We start from the raw sequence: 14,880 nt of genomic DNA, 5'->3' as shown, positions 1-14,880 counted from the left end.
AGCCACCTAAAATCTAAACACAAAAACTTGTTTTTTGAATCTATTTGTCATTTTTTTTTTGCGCGCACCCAATGATGTTTTTTAAAAAAAATAATCATTTTTTTCACCTTTAGTAAACCTTCAGGGACTCCCTGACAAAGAGAGGGGAGTGGCAAAGTAATTAAAAAAGAGATGGTGTACATTTCAATGATGAAGGGAACAGAGTCTTCCTCTTGAACTTTAGACTCTGCATCGGTACTTACTTGTAGGTACCGAAACACACTCAATAAACACAAGGGCTCTTTTTAGAGCCACCTAATATCTAAACACTTAAACTTGATTTTTATTTCTATTTTTTTAAATGTTTTTTTTCAGGTGCGCGCAGAGTGCGTGCACCTCGCGAAGTTTTAAAAAAAAAATTAAAATCTTTTTTTTTGCCCTTCGTGGTCCTACTGTGACCCCCTGACAATGGCTAGGGGGTCAAGAACTCCCTACTCTGCCCCCTATTCATGTTCTCCACCTTTCCTTTTCAGTGCGACAGACAAAATGGCGGCCGACACTTCCTGATTTCGACCGATTCGAATGTTTACTGACATCTAACAACCAATCAGAATTACGCTCGCGCGCGGCAGGGTGCGCGCACAGGGCTTGCACAGTGCGCGCACCCTGCGCGCGCATAGATATTGATATGCTTTTAAATGCAATTTTCTCAGGAAATACTGAACAGATTTACACCAGACCTGCGAAAGGCACTTCCTTGACCTTATGGCTACCTCTCTGCCAAATTTCACGTAATTCTGTTCAGCCGTTCGGGCTGTAGCTGCGACTAAAGGTCCTATTGAAAAATGCATGGGGAAAACGCGTTTTGGGACCCTCCCTTTTTCTCGGCCCCCGCTTGACGACTCACCCCGAGACTTTCAGGGTAGGAGCTGAGCGGAGTGCCCCATTAGTTTTGAAAATTTCGCGAGGATTCGTCAACCGGCGCCAAAGTTATTCAAAATAGAATTTTGAGATTTCGGTCCTAACTATAACTAACTATAACTATCTACTGGCGACCGCCAGTAGATAATATATATATATATATATATATATATATATATATATATATATATATATATATATATATATATATACACATATATATATATATATATATACATATACATATTTAAAATTTGTAATTTAAGAAGCAACCTATTTTTTATGTTTTTTAACAATATAAGTTTGAAATGATTTTTTTCCCAATATTTTTTTTCTTACCATTATAAAGATCGGAAATCGATATTTTTGTAAACTATATGTTTGACACAATATTTCTGTTACATGATTTTGTTGATTACGATATTATGTCTGTGATCCTATCGATAGCCTCCGCATGCTGCACCCAGTTCTGCCTGTCCACCCATTTAAAGCAAACACAAGGAGATGATGGACGGAGCACTGAAACTTTTCAGACACTCACCCCCAGTCACAGTTGTGGGTTGAATCCATCATTGTTCTTTAGCTCACTTTACCACCCCAGTTTAGACACAGCTATATAATATAATAATAATAATAATAATAATCCACATTTGTAAAGCGCAAACAATCACCCGTAAGGGTCTCTAGGCGCTGGGGGCCGTCGGGAAGATTAAGCAAGCTATTGCCCAGAGTCACATGGTGCTGGGTTAATCTGCCGCCGGCGATCGAACCGTGATCCCCAGGTTCTGGAGTCAGTCGCCCTGGCCGCAGTGCCACACCTCTTCCCTCGCCCTGGCCGCATCGTTAGTTACTATTGACTTTTTCTGAAATTATTTGATGTGTGTTGGTTCATTGCTGTTTGTGTTCTTGAATACAAGAAATGAGAGGTAGAAGACAAAGAGCAAAAGAGAAATGAGATATAGAGGGAAAGAATGGCTAAAAAGAGACAAGCACCCAGAGATGTGGACAGAAATAACGAGAGATGCAGGAAAAAGGGAAAGGAACTAATGAATGAATGAGAAGGAGAGAGAGATACATAGAAAACGAGAGAAAGTGGCAGTGAGACAGAAAGAGAGAGCAGCCAAGGCATATGTAACACAGCAGAAGCTCTATGAAGTCTCCAGCCCGGAGGCTTACCTGCTGAACATTGATCCGGCTGTTGGACTGCAGGAAGTCCTGGATCTCCTCCTGAAGCAGGTTCTCCTCCCCCTCCTTCTGGTTGAGCACCACCGTGCGCACGTGCCTGCTTGGCGCATGCGCTGTTCTATATGTGAAAGCAAGGGTTGTTGGCACTGCCAGGCCAGCCCGGCTGAGAAGCAGGCGCGTTACCAGCTTGTCCTCCAGGAGGTGAGCCAGTGAGTCAGAGCCTCCTGATGGACAATCCAAGTCACAGCTGAGAGCCACGAGCCCAGGCAGGCACTCTGATCGAGGTAATTCAAAGGAGGCCGTGAAATAGGTGACACGACGAGGGGTCGCAAACTCGTCCAAATAACTCCGTCCACCAAGGTCGAAGGTCACAGCTTTCTGCACAAGAAGAGTGCACTGGCCAGTGTGGGATTTCGATGGGACTTTGGAAAGCCAAGTGGGAGAGAGACACAGCAGCATATTACCTGGGACAGGGAACAAGAGGAAGATAAGGCATGAGAGCAATAGAAGGATATGGGAGAGGGAAACATAATGAAAGACAAAGAAAGGAAGGAACATTGAGAACATGAGAGAAGAGAAAAAGAGTTAAAGTCAATTAAATATTGTTTAATTACAACAGATTCTAGCCTCACAAAAAGCTCAAGCTGCTGTGAAAGCATTATCAACTTTTTAGAAAATGCAACTATTTTGATTCTCACAAAACGTGTGTTGTATATATATATATCTCATTTATCCCAAACCCCATACCACTACTATGATCCCCAAAATCCCCCTTTCTAGACTCTCTCCTACCCTACCCCTCCTTGCATCATCTGACACCTCTTTTACTATACTGATCCCAAAACAAACCTTTCTAAACTCTTCCCTCTGACTCTTCTCCTCCAAAAACCATGTTTACCCATCCAAAAGCCCCCTCTTACTGTTATGACCTATTAAATAAATTAAAAAAAAAAAAACCCTTCACTCTCTCTCCCACTATCCTTTTCAATCAAATTAACAGCTTAACATGTTCATTTCTCAAATTCCATATTTCACTATACTAACTCACCACTAACACTTTATGGGTTACAGAGTAGCATGCTACTCGCCAGTAAAGCGTTTCCACACCCCATGCGGTTACAAGCGCTATATAAATGCAAACCTTTTTTCCCTTTTCTACCCCTTCCTAACCCTTCTCAATCCAAATAATTGACTAACATATACACCACTCAAATTAATTTCACGTTTCACCATACTAATTCAACACTAATCCTTATGGGTTCCAGAGCAGCATGCTACTCACCAAAAAAGCGCTTCAAAACCCCATCAGGGGTAGCAAGGGCTATATAAATACAAACATCTTTCCTTCTTCTATCCCGCCACCTACCCTTCTCTATCCAAATAACTGAATAACATATCCATCACTCAAATTACTTCAAATTTCACTATACTAATTTTTAACACTAATCCTTTATGGGTTCCGCAGTAGCGTGCTACTCGCCAGAAAAGTGCTTCAACACCCGTCAGGGGTAACAGGTACTACATGAATGGAAACCTAACTTCATCTTCTATCCTTTACTTGCATGTTTCACTATACTAATTCAACACTAATCCTCTATGGGACCCGGAGTAGCTTGCTACTCGACGAAAATAGCGCTTTGATGCCTCGTCAGGGGTAGTAAGAGCTAAACAAATGCAATTCCAATACAATGCAATACAATATATAGACAGTCATAATCTGCATCAGGGATTGGCTGGAAATTCTCACAAACCATGTGCTAAGTGCACAATCAGTCCCCTCTGCATGTTACTTGTGAAACTCCCAGTGTTCTGTGTTGACGATAGCAGTTACTGTCTCTCAGCTTCCATTGGAATGCTTATATTCCAACATGCCAATAGCCCTTTCTCTAAAAATGTGTTTCCCTTTTTCAGTTACTGAGTTCATTCCTGCAGGCACCTGTCTCCTAGGACGTCCCTTGAGCTGGCTGGTAATCTTCTGTGGCTTATTTATTTAAAAGTTTTGTATAGCGAGAACATGACCCAAGCGGATATCAGAGCGCTTTACATGAGGGTTAAGGAGGATACAGGTCGATAAGGCAATTAGGCAATATACATCAGGTGCAACATTGACATGAATACAGGCGAAAGTGGGCCGTGACAGAGGCCAGGTAGTAGTTACGACAAGTTACATTGGGAATAGCAATAACACAGTAGCGGGCGATACAGGGCTGTAGCATAGGGCAGTTGGTAACACATTACGCTAAATCAGGCCTGGCAGTGAGGGAGAGAGGCTACTAGTTCAGCGAATTGTTCATCAGTAGAGCCTTCACTTCCCTTTTGAATGCGAAAGTTGATGTTATCAGTCTTGTTTCAACAGGTAGGGAGCTCCAGATTCTCGGGGCAGAGCTGGAGAAAGTTCGTTTGTAGGTTTTCAGTTTTTTAAATTTCTTTGGCTTAAGGAGCAGAGTGCTGGTGCTCCTTGAGGACCGAGCACTACCAGATAGTTTAAGCTTATTTTTCAGGTATAGAGGGGTGTTGAAGTGAAGTGTTCTATGGGTCATACATGCAATTTTTAATTGTATCCTTGCCTTGAGTGGGAGCCAGTTGAGTGATTTCAGGTCCGGCCAAATGTGGTTGGATTTCTTGGAGCCAGTGATAAGTCTAGTCACAGCATTCAGAGATGGTCTGAGTGGGGCCAGACTGAGGTTAGGGAGACCGCATAGAGTGGCACTGCCGTATTCGAGTCTTGAAATGACAAGTGCTTGCACCGCCGATTTGAAGTCATCATGTGGGAGGTAAGGTTTGACTTTTCTTAGGAGGCTAAGATGGTAGTTCGCTGGTAGAGGCTTGTCTCTCTAGACTCAGGTTTCTTACACCCTCCAGTGAAGGCTTCAGACATGTGATGACACCTGGCTGGATAAAATTGTTACATTAAATCCCCATTGGTAACTACAGTAATGGGCTTTAAATGCTCTGAGAAAGAGGACACGTCCTTTAATTGTCTTGTAACTGTCCTGTGATTGACTAAAACATGGTTCATTCTTATCAACCATGCGTTGTAAGTTTCAGTGTTCTAATCTAGACCATTCTCATTGAAGTACTCACCCATGGTTTAGTGATGCCTTAAAGATTCTGGAAGGATGTTCAGATATTCTTATATTTCTTGGGAGGACCTTGTTTGGTAAGAATACAAATAAAGTGATTTCTTGAAGGTCCAGTGACTTCAAGGAAAAAGTCTGTAAAAATATACAAGTCTGTGACAATGGGAAAAACAAAAAGAAAAGTGGTGGTAGGAAAGCATGAACAAACCTCATCTACTGGTAATGTACCGTGAACAGCATATGTGTTCACATGCAGAGTGGACGGGACCTAACAGTTCCTGCTGCTTGCCCATATGGGGCAGAGCCAAGACTGATTTGCATATGGTTGACTCCTGGCATAGTTGCACAGTGAGCACAAATACTATACATTAGTAGGCGCAACAAAGCAATTACCAGAGAATGAGATAACTGAAGCATTTAATTAGTTTTTCTCAGTGAAACACCCTAAGTGCAAAGGTATGACGAAACTCACCACCACAGGACAGAAGTTGAGCCTCATTGACAAAACATGTTTCGTGTTGTATAAGTTCTCCTGCTGAGGAGACCTTGCCTAGTAGTTCAGGGTAGACTGTCAACTTTTAGGCGGGCTAAGACTGATGTGATTGTGGTTGGTCCCTCTCTGTAGTGGCACAGTGAGCAAAAGGGATGATCAAAAATGCAGCCCAGTCTCATTACTAATGGCCAAGGTAACATCGTGTATTCCAGCCATCACTTTTATTTGTTTCCTCAGTGAGACAGCCCGAGGACAACAAGTAGTCCCCAATATGGGTCCCCCAGATCATTGTGCCATGATGCAGTATATGCATGTCACTAATGAATTACAGACCAGTAAAGAGCGCTGTTACCAAACAATAGGTGTCATGGTGCTAAGCCACCAGAAAGCAGATGATGCCTGGAAGTAAATATACAGCTAACTTACAAATAGGCAGATTTTGAGAAGTTTTCTCAAATCTATATAAGAGGCAGACCACAGGGATGAAGGAAGATTGTTCTAAGGTTTATCAATCAATCAATCAATCATTCAGGGTTTTGTAGAGCGCACTGCTCACCCATTAGGGTCTCAAGGCGCTGAGGGGTGGGTGTGAGCAGCCCTGTCAGGGGTAATTAATAATGCCAGGTCTTGAGGTCTTTTCTGAATTTGTGCAGTGTCAGGCTTCGTCGGAGGTGAAGGGGGAGATCATTCCAGGTCTTAGCTGCAAGGTAGGAAAAGGACCTTCCACCCCCTCTGGTCCTATAGAAGCATGGGATGCTGGCTTGGGAGAGGTCAGCTGAGCGGAGGTTTCTCTTGGGGCTATAGAAGGAGAAGTGGTCTTTGAGGTATTGAGTTCCGATGTTTTGAAGGGCATTGTAGGCGTGTGTGAGTAGCTTGAAAGTTATTCATCTTACGATGGGGAGCCAGTAGAAGTCATGGAGGTGTTGGGTGATGTGGTTGTGCCATGGGATAGCAAGGATTAGTCTGGCTGCAGCGTTCTTGAGTTTTCAGAGCAGTTTTTTGTTGATTGCGGCGTAGTTGGCGTTGCCGTAGTCCAGTCTGCTGGTGATGAGTGCATGAGTGACCGTTTTCCTGGTGTCGGGGGGATTCATTTGAATGTTTTACGTAGTATGCGGAGGGTGTTGTAGCATGCGGAGGAGACGGCGTTGATCTGGTGATTAATAGTGAACAATGAGTCAGTATGATGCCGAGGTTACGTGCATGATCCGTCGGGGTGGGTGGGTTTCCGAGGGTAGTTGGCCACAAGGTGTCGTCCCATGCGGAGGGGGTGGAGCCGAGGATGAGGACTTCTGTTTTCTCTTAATTGAGTTTCAGGCAGCTGTTCTTCATCCAGGTTGCGACGGCTTTCACCCCTTCTTGGAAGTTGTGCCTGGTGATGTCAAGTTTCAAGTCAAGTCAAGTCAAGTTTCAACCTGATCATGCCCTCTTCAGGAAAATGCTAAAGCATCACCTATTTAAGACCCAACCATAATTTGATTTGCTCTCCTGCCTCACTACACACACCACAGCGCCAAGACACCTCCGGTATTAGAGCGCTTTAGAAATTTCTTTATACTTTATACTTTATACTTGGTGAGGGGGAGGATGAGCTGGGTGTTATCAGCGTAGGAGACGATGTTGAGCCTGTGGTTTCTGACGATGTTTGCGAGAGGGGCCCTGTAGATGTTGAAGAGGGTGGGGCTGAGGGAGGATACTTAGGGTACTACGCATCTGATCTCTGTCGGTTCTGAGAGGAAGGGCAGGAGTCTTATACTCTGTGTTCTGCATGTGAGGAATTAGCGTAACTAGTCTAGGGCCTTTCCTTGGATGTCGGCGTCGTGGAGTCTGGTGGCTAGTGTGCGGTGGAAGATGGTGTCGTAGGCTGCTGATAGGTCCAGGAGGATGAGGGTTGCAGTTTGGCCTTGGTCGAGGAGGGCGCAAATGTTGTCTGTGGCGGCTAGGAGGGTGGTCTTGGTGCTGTGGTTGCTGCAGAATCCAGATTGACATGTTTCTAGGATTTTGTTGGCTTCGATGAAGTATGCTAGCTGGGTGTTGACGGCCTTTTCGAGGACCTTGGCTGCAAAAGGAAGCAGTGAGATGAGCCTGAAGTTCTTGAGGTCCGTCGGGTCTGCGGACGGTTTCTTTAGGAGGGGGTTGACTTTGGCACGCTTCCAGTTGTCAGGAAATGTGGCAGTCTTGAGGGAACAGTTGATGGTTCGACATAGCTCAGGTGCGATGGCTGTGGCGGCCCTGTGGAAGATGTGCGGCAGTCAGGGGTCAGAAGGTGCTTGTGAGTGGATGCTCTTCATGGTTTTTAGGGAGTCTTCTGTCGTGAGTAGGGTCCAGGTAAGAAGGGTCTGTTGGGTGGCATCTCTGGGGGTGGGGTTTGGGGCAGTGCAGAGGTCTTGGTTGTCGAAATTGCCGTAGAGCGTCTTAATCCTGAGGTGAAAGAAAGAGCTGAATCTGTCACAGATGTCTTGGGTGGAAGGGACGTCAGTTGTTTCACTGTTGGGTTCGGCAAATTCCTGTAAGATGGCAAAGGTCTCCGAGTAGTATGTAGTCTGTGGAGACAATGGTGTGGGGTGCGATGAGGTCGGCGATGACATTGCGGAACGGAGCTTGGGGGCCAGGCAATCTATAGACAAGTGTTCTGCGGAGCATTGTTCCGGGGTTGGTCTGGATTTGGAAGTGGTTGTGTTCCATAGGGGGGCAACGCGTCATCCGAGTCGGTGGTTGGGAGCTTTTGGGGATGATAGCAAGGCCTCCTCCTAGGTGGGTGGGGCGGTCTTTTCTCAGGATCGTGTATACGTCGGGGATGGTGGTTGCGATGTCGGGTGCCGAGCTTGTGTTTTATCCAGGTCTCTATGAGGAAGGCGACGTCAGGCATGTGAGTGTTGAGGAAGTCCCAGATTTCTATAGGGTGTCTGTGCAAGGAGCGTACATTGAGGAGGAGGCAGTTCAGTGGCTTGTGTACAATGGCATTTGGTGGGTGGCTGGGGGCTGCTGCTGGGTTCCGGAGATGGGTGAATGTGCGGTGGCAGTGGCTGCAGAAAAACGGGCCTTGGGTGTAGCTCGGCGTCGAAAGCTGGCAGTTGCTGCATCTGGGGTTGAAAGCGTGGAGGGTGCTGGGGTTGTAACGGCGGGGGTCGGGGGACCAGAGTCCCTGGCGCTGGTCATGTCACATGCGGTTTAAAGGTTATAAAGTGGAAAAGTGCATCTTTTTCTGGTCTGGGGAATGCATGGAATCTGCAGAACCTTGGTTGAAGTGGAAAGTATACAACTTGCCAGGACATATCTTGCGAAAAGTACATAGGGCCTTTGAGATCATTGGAACAATGACAAATGCATAGCACCTTAAAAATACAGTGTTTTCAATGGGTAGCCAAATAACTGAATTGAGATGAGGAGATAGATGGCAAAATTTCCTGATATTCAGAATAAGGAATGATGCACCATTTGAAGATAGTTAAGAAGGTATTTTTATAGGCTAAGAAATAGTGAGTTGGAGTAGTCCAATCTGGCCATGATGGTGGCTTGGACTGCAGCTTTATGATGTTTATAATATGTAAGTAGAAAAACAAGTAGAGACAAGTTTAAGAAATTTGGTGGCCAAGTGTTAGATTTGAGTTAAATACAACTCCTAGATTCTTATCTAATGAAACCGGAAGGGGAAAGATGCCTAATTTGTCTGGCCACCTATTAGAATTTCATGTGATGGAGGAATTTAGAGGTACGGAATTATGAGTTGTTTAGTTGGTGATGGCTGACGTGCATCCTCTTAATTAAGATTGAAGCGACTGAATGCCACCATTTATTCTCAGTATGAGTTGTTTGTTGTTAGCGTAGGAAAAAAAGAAAGCCTAACATGTCTAATCAGGAAAACCAGTAGTGCATCATACAGATTTAAAAGAGTAAGGATGAGTGGAACCATGTGAAACCCTAAATGTAAAGTGTGATTGCTAGGGAGGAAAACATACTAACAAAAAAGATGAAAGCCAACCTAAAACCAGGCCTCCTGCTTCTACACCTGTCAATCGTGCAATGAGGGTAGAGTAGGAGACCATGTTGGAGGCCGCAAAAAGGACTAGTAGGATGACGGCAGCACTGTGCCCCACATCTAATTGCATGAGGATACAGTTGAGTAGTGAACCAAGAGCTGTTTCTATAGCATTGTAAGGATGAATACCTGACTGTTGAATATTAAAACAGTTTGAGGATTCTAAAAAAGATTATAGTTGTGTGTTGGCAAATGACTATGACTTTGGAAGCAGTAGAAAGAAGAGAAATCGGATGGTAGTCAGAAGGTAGTTAGATTAGGATCTGCTGCGGGCTCTGTTAGAGGAGGTACTTCAACCACTTGCTTCCAGGCATTGTGGATAACATCTTGAGAGAAGGATGTGTTATACAAGATCTGCGGAGCGTCGTTCTGGTGTTGGTCTGGATTTGGAAGTGGGTTTGTTCCATGGGGACGCAAGGCGTCGTCCAAGTCGGTGGTGGTCAATCGGAGGGAGCATTTGGGGATGATAGCAAGGCCTCCTCCTAGGTGGCTGGGGCGGTTTTTTTTCAGGATCTTGTATATGTCGGGGATGGTGGTTGTGATGTCGGGTGCCTAGCTTGCGTTTTATCCAGGTCTCTGTGAGGAAGGCGACGTCAGGCATGTGAGTGTTGAGGAGATCCCAGATTTCCATAGGGTGTCTGTGCAGGGAGCGTACACTGAGGAGGATGCAGTTCAGTGGCTTGTGTACACTGGCATTTGGTGGGTGGCTGGGGGCTGCTGCTGGGTTCCGGAGATGGGTGAATGTGCAGCGGCAGCGACTGCAGAAAAACGGGCCTTGGATGTTGCTCGACGTCAAGAGCTGGCAGCTGCTGCGTCCGGGGTTGAAAGCGTGACGGGTGCTGGGGTCGTAACGGCGGGGGTCAGGGGACCAGAGTCCCTGGCGCTGGTCATGTCACATGCGGTTTAAAGGTTATAAAGTGGAAAAGTGCGTCTTTTTCCAGTTTTGGGAATGCATGGAATATGCATAACATTGGTTGAAGTGGAAAATATACAACTTGCCAGGACATATCTTGTGAAAAGTACATAGGACCTTTGAGATGATTGTAACAATGCCAAATTCATAGCACCTTAAAAATACAGTGTTTTCAATAGGTAGCCAAAGAACTGAATTGAGATGAGGAGATAGATGGCAACATTTCCTGATATTCAGAATAAGGAATGATACCACATTTGAAGATAGTTAAGAAGGTATTTTTGTAGGCTAAGAAATGAGGGAGTTGGAGTAGTCCAATCTGGCCATGATAGTGGCTTGGACTGAAGCATCATGATGTTTATAATATGTAAGTAGAAAAACAAGTAGAGACAAGTTTAGAAATATGGTGGCCACGTGTTAGATTTGAGTTAAACACAACTCCTAGATTCTTATCTGATGAAACCGGAAGGGGAAAGATGCCTACTTCATCTATTAGAATTTCATGTGATGGAGGAATTTAGAGGTATGGAATTATGAGTTGTTTAGTTGGTGATGGCTGACGTACATCCTCTTAATTAAGATTGAAGTGGCTGAATGCCACCATTTAGTCTCAGTATGAGTTGTTTGTTGTTGGCGTAGCAAAAAATGAAAGCCTAAAATGTCTAATCAGGAATACCAGTGGCGCAACATACATATTCAAAAGAGTAAGGATGAGTGGAACCATGTGGAACCCTAAATGTAAAGGTTTAAAGTGCTAGGGAGGAAAATATACTGACAAAAAAGATGAAAGCCAACCTAAAACCAGGCCTCCTGCTTCTACCCCTGTCAATTGTGCAATGAGGGTAGAGTAGGAGACCAAGTTAGAGGCCGCAAAAAGGACTAGTAGGATGACGGCAGCACTGTGCCCCACATCTAATTGCATGAGGCTACAGTTGAGTAGTGATACAACAGCTGTTTCTCTAGCGTTGTAAGGATGAATACCTGACTGTTGAATATTGAAACAGTTTGAGGATTCTAAAAAAGATTATAGTTGTGTGTTGGCAAATGACTATGACATTGGAAGCAGCAGAAAGAAGAGAAATCGGATGGTAGTCAGAAGGTAGTTAGATTAGGATCTGCTGCGGGCTTTGTAAGAGGAGGTACTCTAACCACTTGCTTCCAGGCATTGTGGATAACATCTTGAGAGAAGGATGTGTTATACAAGATCATCAATTGAGGGCAATAAGTGGAGCCCAGACTTTCAAACATTTTTCTGGGAAGGGATCTAAAGGGGAGCCTGAAGAAAGGGAACAGCATCTTTTTCTAACAGGTTTAAAGGGCTACTTAAGTGGGTGTCACAATCAGTGCCGCAGGCCCACTAGTAGCATTTAATGTACAGGCCCAGGCCCAGGGTAAACGTATTACCACCTTTGTGAATGTCGGTTCCACCAGGATGGAATTAGATGCCTGAATATCAGTAAAGTAGAGGATGTACAATAGCAACTAGTACTCTTTTTAATCCTGCACACAATACTCATACCTAATGTAATCTACTGGTGCATTTACTTTAGGAACAGCCGCTACAGAGCCCTTTCCTGCCAACATAAGGCAAGAACATTGAAGTGATTTAAAGCTAGGGTGCACTCAGTAATCAGAAGTTACAAGACACATTTTCTATTACATTAGCACACAAGTACCTGGTCAAAATGCTGTTCAGTGTTAAATGCTTTATCCTTCATATTGCTCCAAAATGCAAAAAGTAAAATGTATCCATACAAACGATTTCTTTACTAGCCGTTGCGTTTTATCCTAATGTGGACTTTGTCAAGGCATTCATATCAGTAGTCTCTATATATGTCAGTAGGTAAGGACTCTTCTATAGGCATATCCAAGAATTCTTTGCTGAGATCAATTGTTTACTCACATGGTTACAAACTCTTGTATATCATAGTGAATATACTATGTGCACAAAGTCTCCTTACAAGGAGGTGGTCAAATTGTACTTCTTTTATTTTTACATATTTTCATGACTTAATCCCAACTCATTATGTATCACCCACCCTCTGTAGAAAGGACAACAGTTTCAGCTGGCAAAGAAATTCCTTCTATGGATACATTTTACTACTCGTATTTTGGAGCAATATAAAGAGTAAAGAATTTGCAACTGAACAGCATTTCAACTTTGTATTTGTGTGCTAATGGACTCATGTCAACTTGGAAAAGATAAGAAAACTTGCCTTGTAACTATCGATTATAGAGTCCAAAGTAGCTTCAAATCTGTCTAAAAAAAGTGTTGGGCCGATTCTAAAATTTTAGGAACTTAACCCTGCAGCTTTCTGTTTTGTCAAGGTCCCTCTTGTGACGGTTTGCTTTTCTTTGGCTAACCTGCTATTTCCCTGGCCTGTAGTTCTTCTTTTGCCCCCTTTAGTTGAATTTAAAGGCGGGGGCGAGGGGGGTGAGTTAGATAAATTCGGTGTAATAGAAATCCGTGAGACATGTAAGTTCTCCATGTCAGCCATAGCTATGTCAGATGTCATATCCGGTACCCAATCTGTAATAGTCAGTCCTTCCTCCCTAGTTGTGTGGATCTCTGCAATCAAACTAACTTGTTCCCCACCCCTTGTACCTGTTCCCATTGAAATACGTCTTTCTGTATGATCTATTTCTTCCGCCAAAGCACTAACTTCTTTGGTCAGATACGTATCTATAGAATTATGTGTATTATCCATTACAGGTTTTACTCAACGTTTGCTCATAGTTAAATGATCTCAAAATATATGCTAGATAGCAGTAGGAACAACCAGCAGATAATATCTAGCATATATGGACAAACAAACTTTAAATCTACGTTCTTACTCAGTTCGATAATATTAGTAGGGTGGCCCTGCCCGGCCTCCTCTGGCCCCGGACGGCCACAGACGGCCCCACCCTTGTCCCGGGCTTCTCCCGGCGCGTCCCGCGCGCGTCAAGCGGGACGAGGTTCCAGGCAGACCTTTATGCGCCTCCTGGCGCTTGCAGATGACGTGCACAGCGACCTCACAGCAGACAGGGATGATGGAAATTGCAGTTCGGTATGGAGGAGCAAAGCCCGGCCAGTGAAGACAGCGGAGCAAAGCCCGGCCCGGGATTCTGCTGAGGCAGGATACGACCAAGGATGGAGGCTCAACGAAGAGAGTCCCGGCCACACAAGCGGCGGAGCTAAGCCCGGCCGACAGTTCAGTCCCCAACAAAAAAAAGATTCAGAGGCATCCATTTTTTGATGCCAGGCTCAGGAAAGTCCTACCAGGTTTGACCAGTGTGAACATGTCTCTCCCTCTAGAAGGGTGGAATGCTACCCCCGCCGAAAGAATTGGCGGGGGAAGGGTAGTATTCCAAAGCGTTTGACACCAAACACGACATGTTTTGATGCAGCCATTCCAAAGTTAGCATTTACCGCGAGGTTATAATGCACTTAAGAGTATATGGTATGGCTGTATCTCAGAACAGCCATAAGGAAGTATTTCCGAAAGCTGCAGAGGGGCTCAGCTCATGCTTGGGCACCCTCTCACACAAAACCAAGCACTCTGCCTTCAGGATTGTTAAGGCCTGCCATAGGAGTGACTTATAGGTTTATATGTGTCTGTATATATGTGGATATAGGTAGCCTATATCACTGCAAGGGGTGGAAGCACACCCTTACTCAGGCTGCAGTAGCAGACCTGTGGTGTCATTTTGGAGTGCTTCCCAGGGGTGGCATAATACATGCTTGAGCCCCCGGTAGGCCTCTGATGTACCTATGCCCTACGTACATAGTATACCATATACTAGGGGGTTATAAGGCACTCCAGAATCCAATTAGATATCTACCTAATGTACATGCAAACCATTTTGGCATAATACATGCTTCAGCCCCTGGTAGGCCTCTGATGTACCTATGCCCTACGTACATAGTATACCATATACTAGGGGTTTATAAGGCACTCCAGAATCCAATTAGATGTCTACCTAATGTACATGCAAACCATTTTAGAGAGGAAGCAGCTAGGTGGTGGTCCTGATTAGCAGGGCCACAACCAGACTAAGGTCGAAAAACAGTGAAACACCAGCAAAAAGTGGGGGTACCCATGTGAAGCAGATCCTACTCTCCTACAACTGTGACAAGAGGAGATTGCCTCGAGGGAGCGAGGTCAAGTGGGGATCCTGCTCAGTGGATCCTGGGAGTGGAGTGTGAGATTCTGGTCCATCAGTACCATCGCACCGATTGGGTAGTTCCGCAATGTCAATGGCTCTCGACCCACGTTGCCAGGTTGGGGCC

General features: G+C 44.7%; 1 protein-coding gene across 1 annotated transcript in view; it reads right to left on the bottom strand.

The window, feature by feature from the left end:
- Positions 1-14,880, bottom strand: part of CARNS1 (carnosine synthase 1) — a 357,576-nt gene that overhangs the window by 150,459 nt on the left and 192,237 nt on the right. The window contains exon 5 of the mRNA XM_085651638.1: positions 2,077-2,549. Coding sequence (XP_085507764.1) covers positions 2,077-2,549 — 473 coding nt within the window. The remainder of the gene's footprint in view (positions 1-2,076; positions 2,550-14,880) is intronic.

Source organism: Triturus cristatus, chromosome 4_1, assembly GCF_964204655.1.
Source record: "Triturus cristatus chromosome 4_1, aTriCri1.1, whole genome shotgun sequence".
Classification (NCBI taxonomy): domain Eukaryota; kingdom Metazoa; phylum Chordata; class Amphibia; order Caudata; family Salamandridae; genus Triturus; species Triturus cristatus.
The sequence above is the reverse complement of the archived record's forward strand: the minus strand, read 5'-3'. Positions and strand labels throughout refer to the sequence as shown.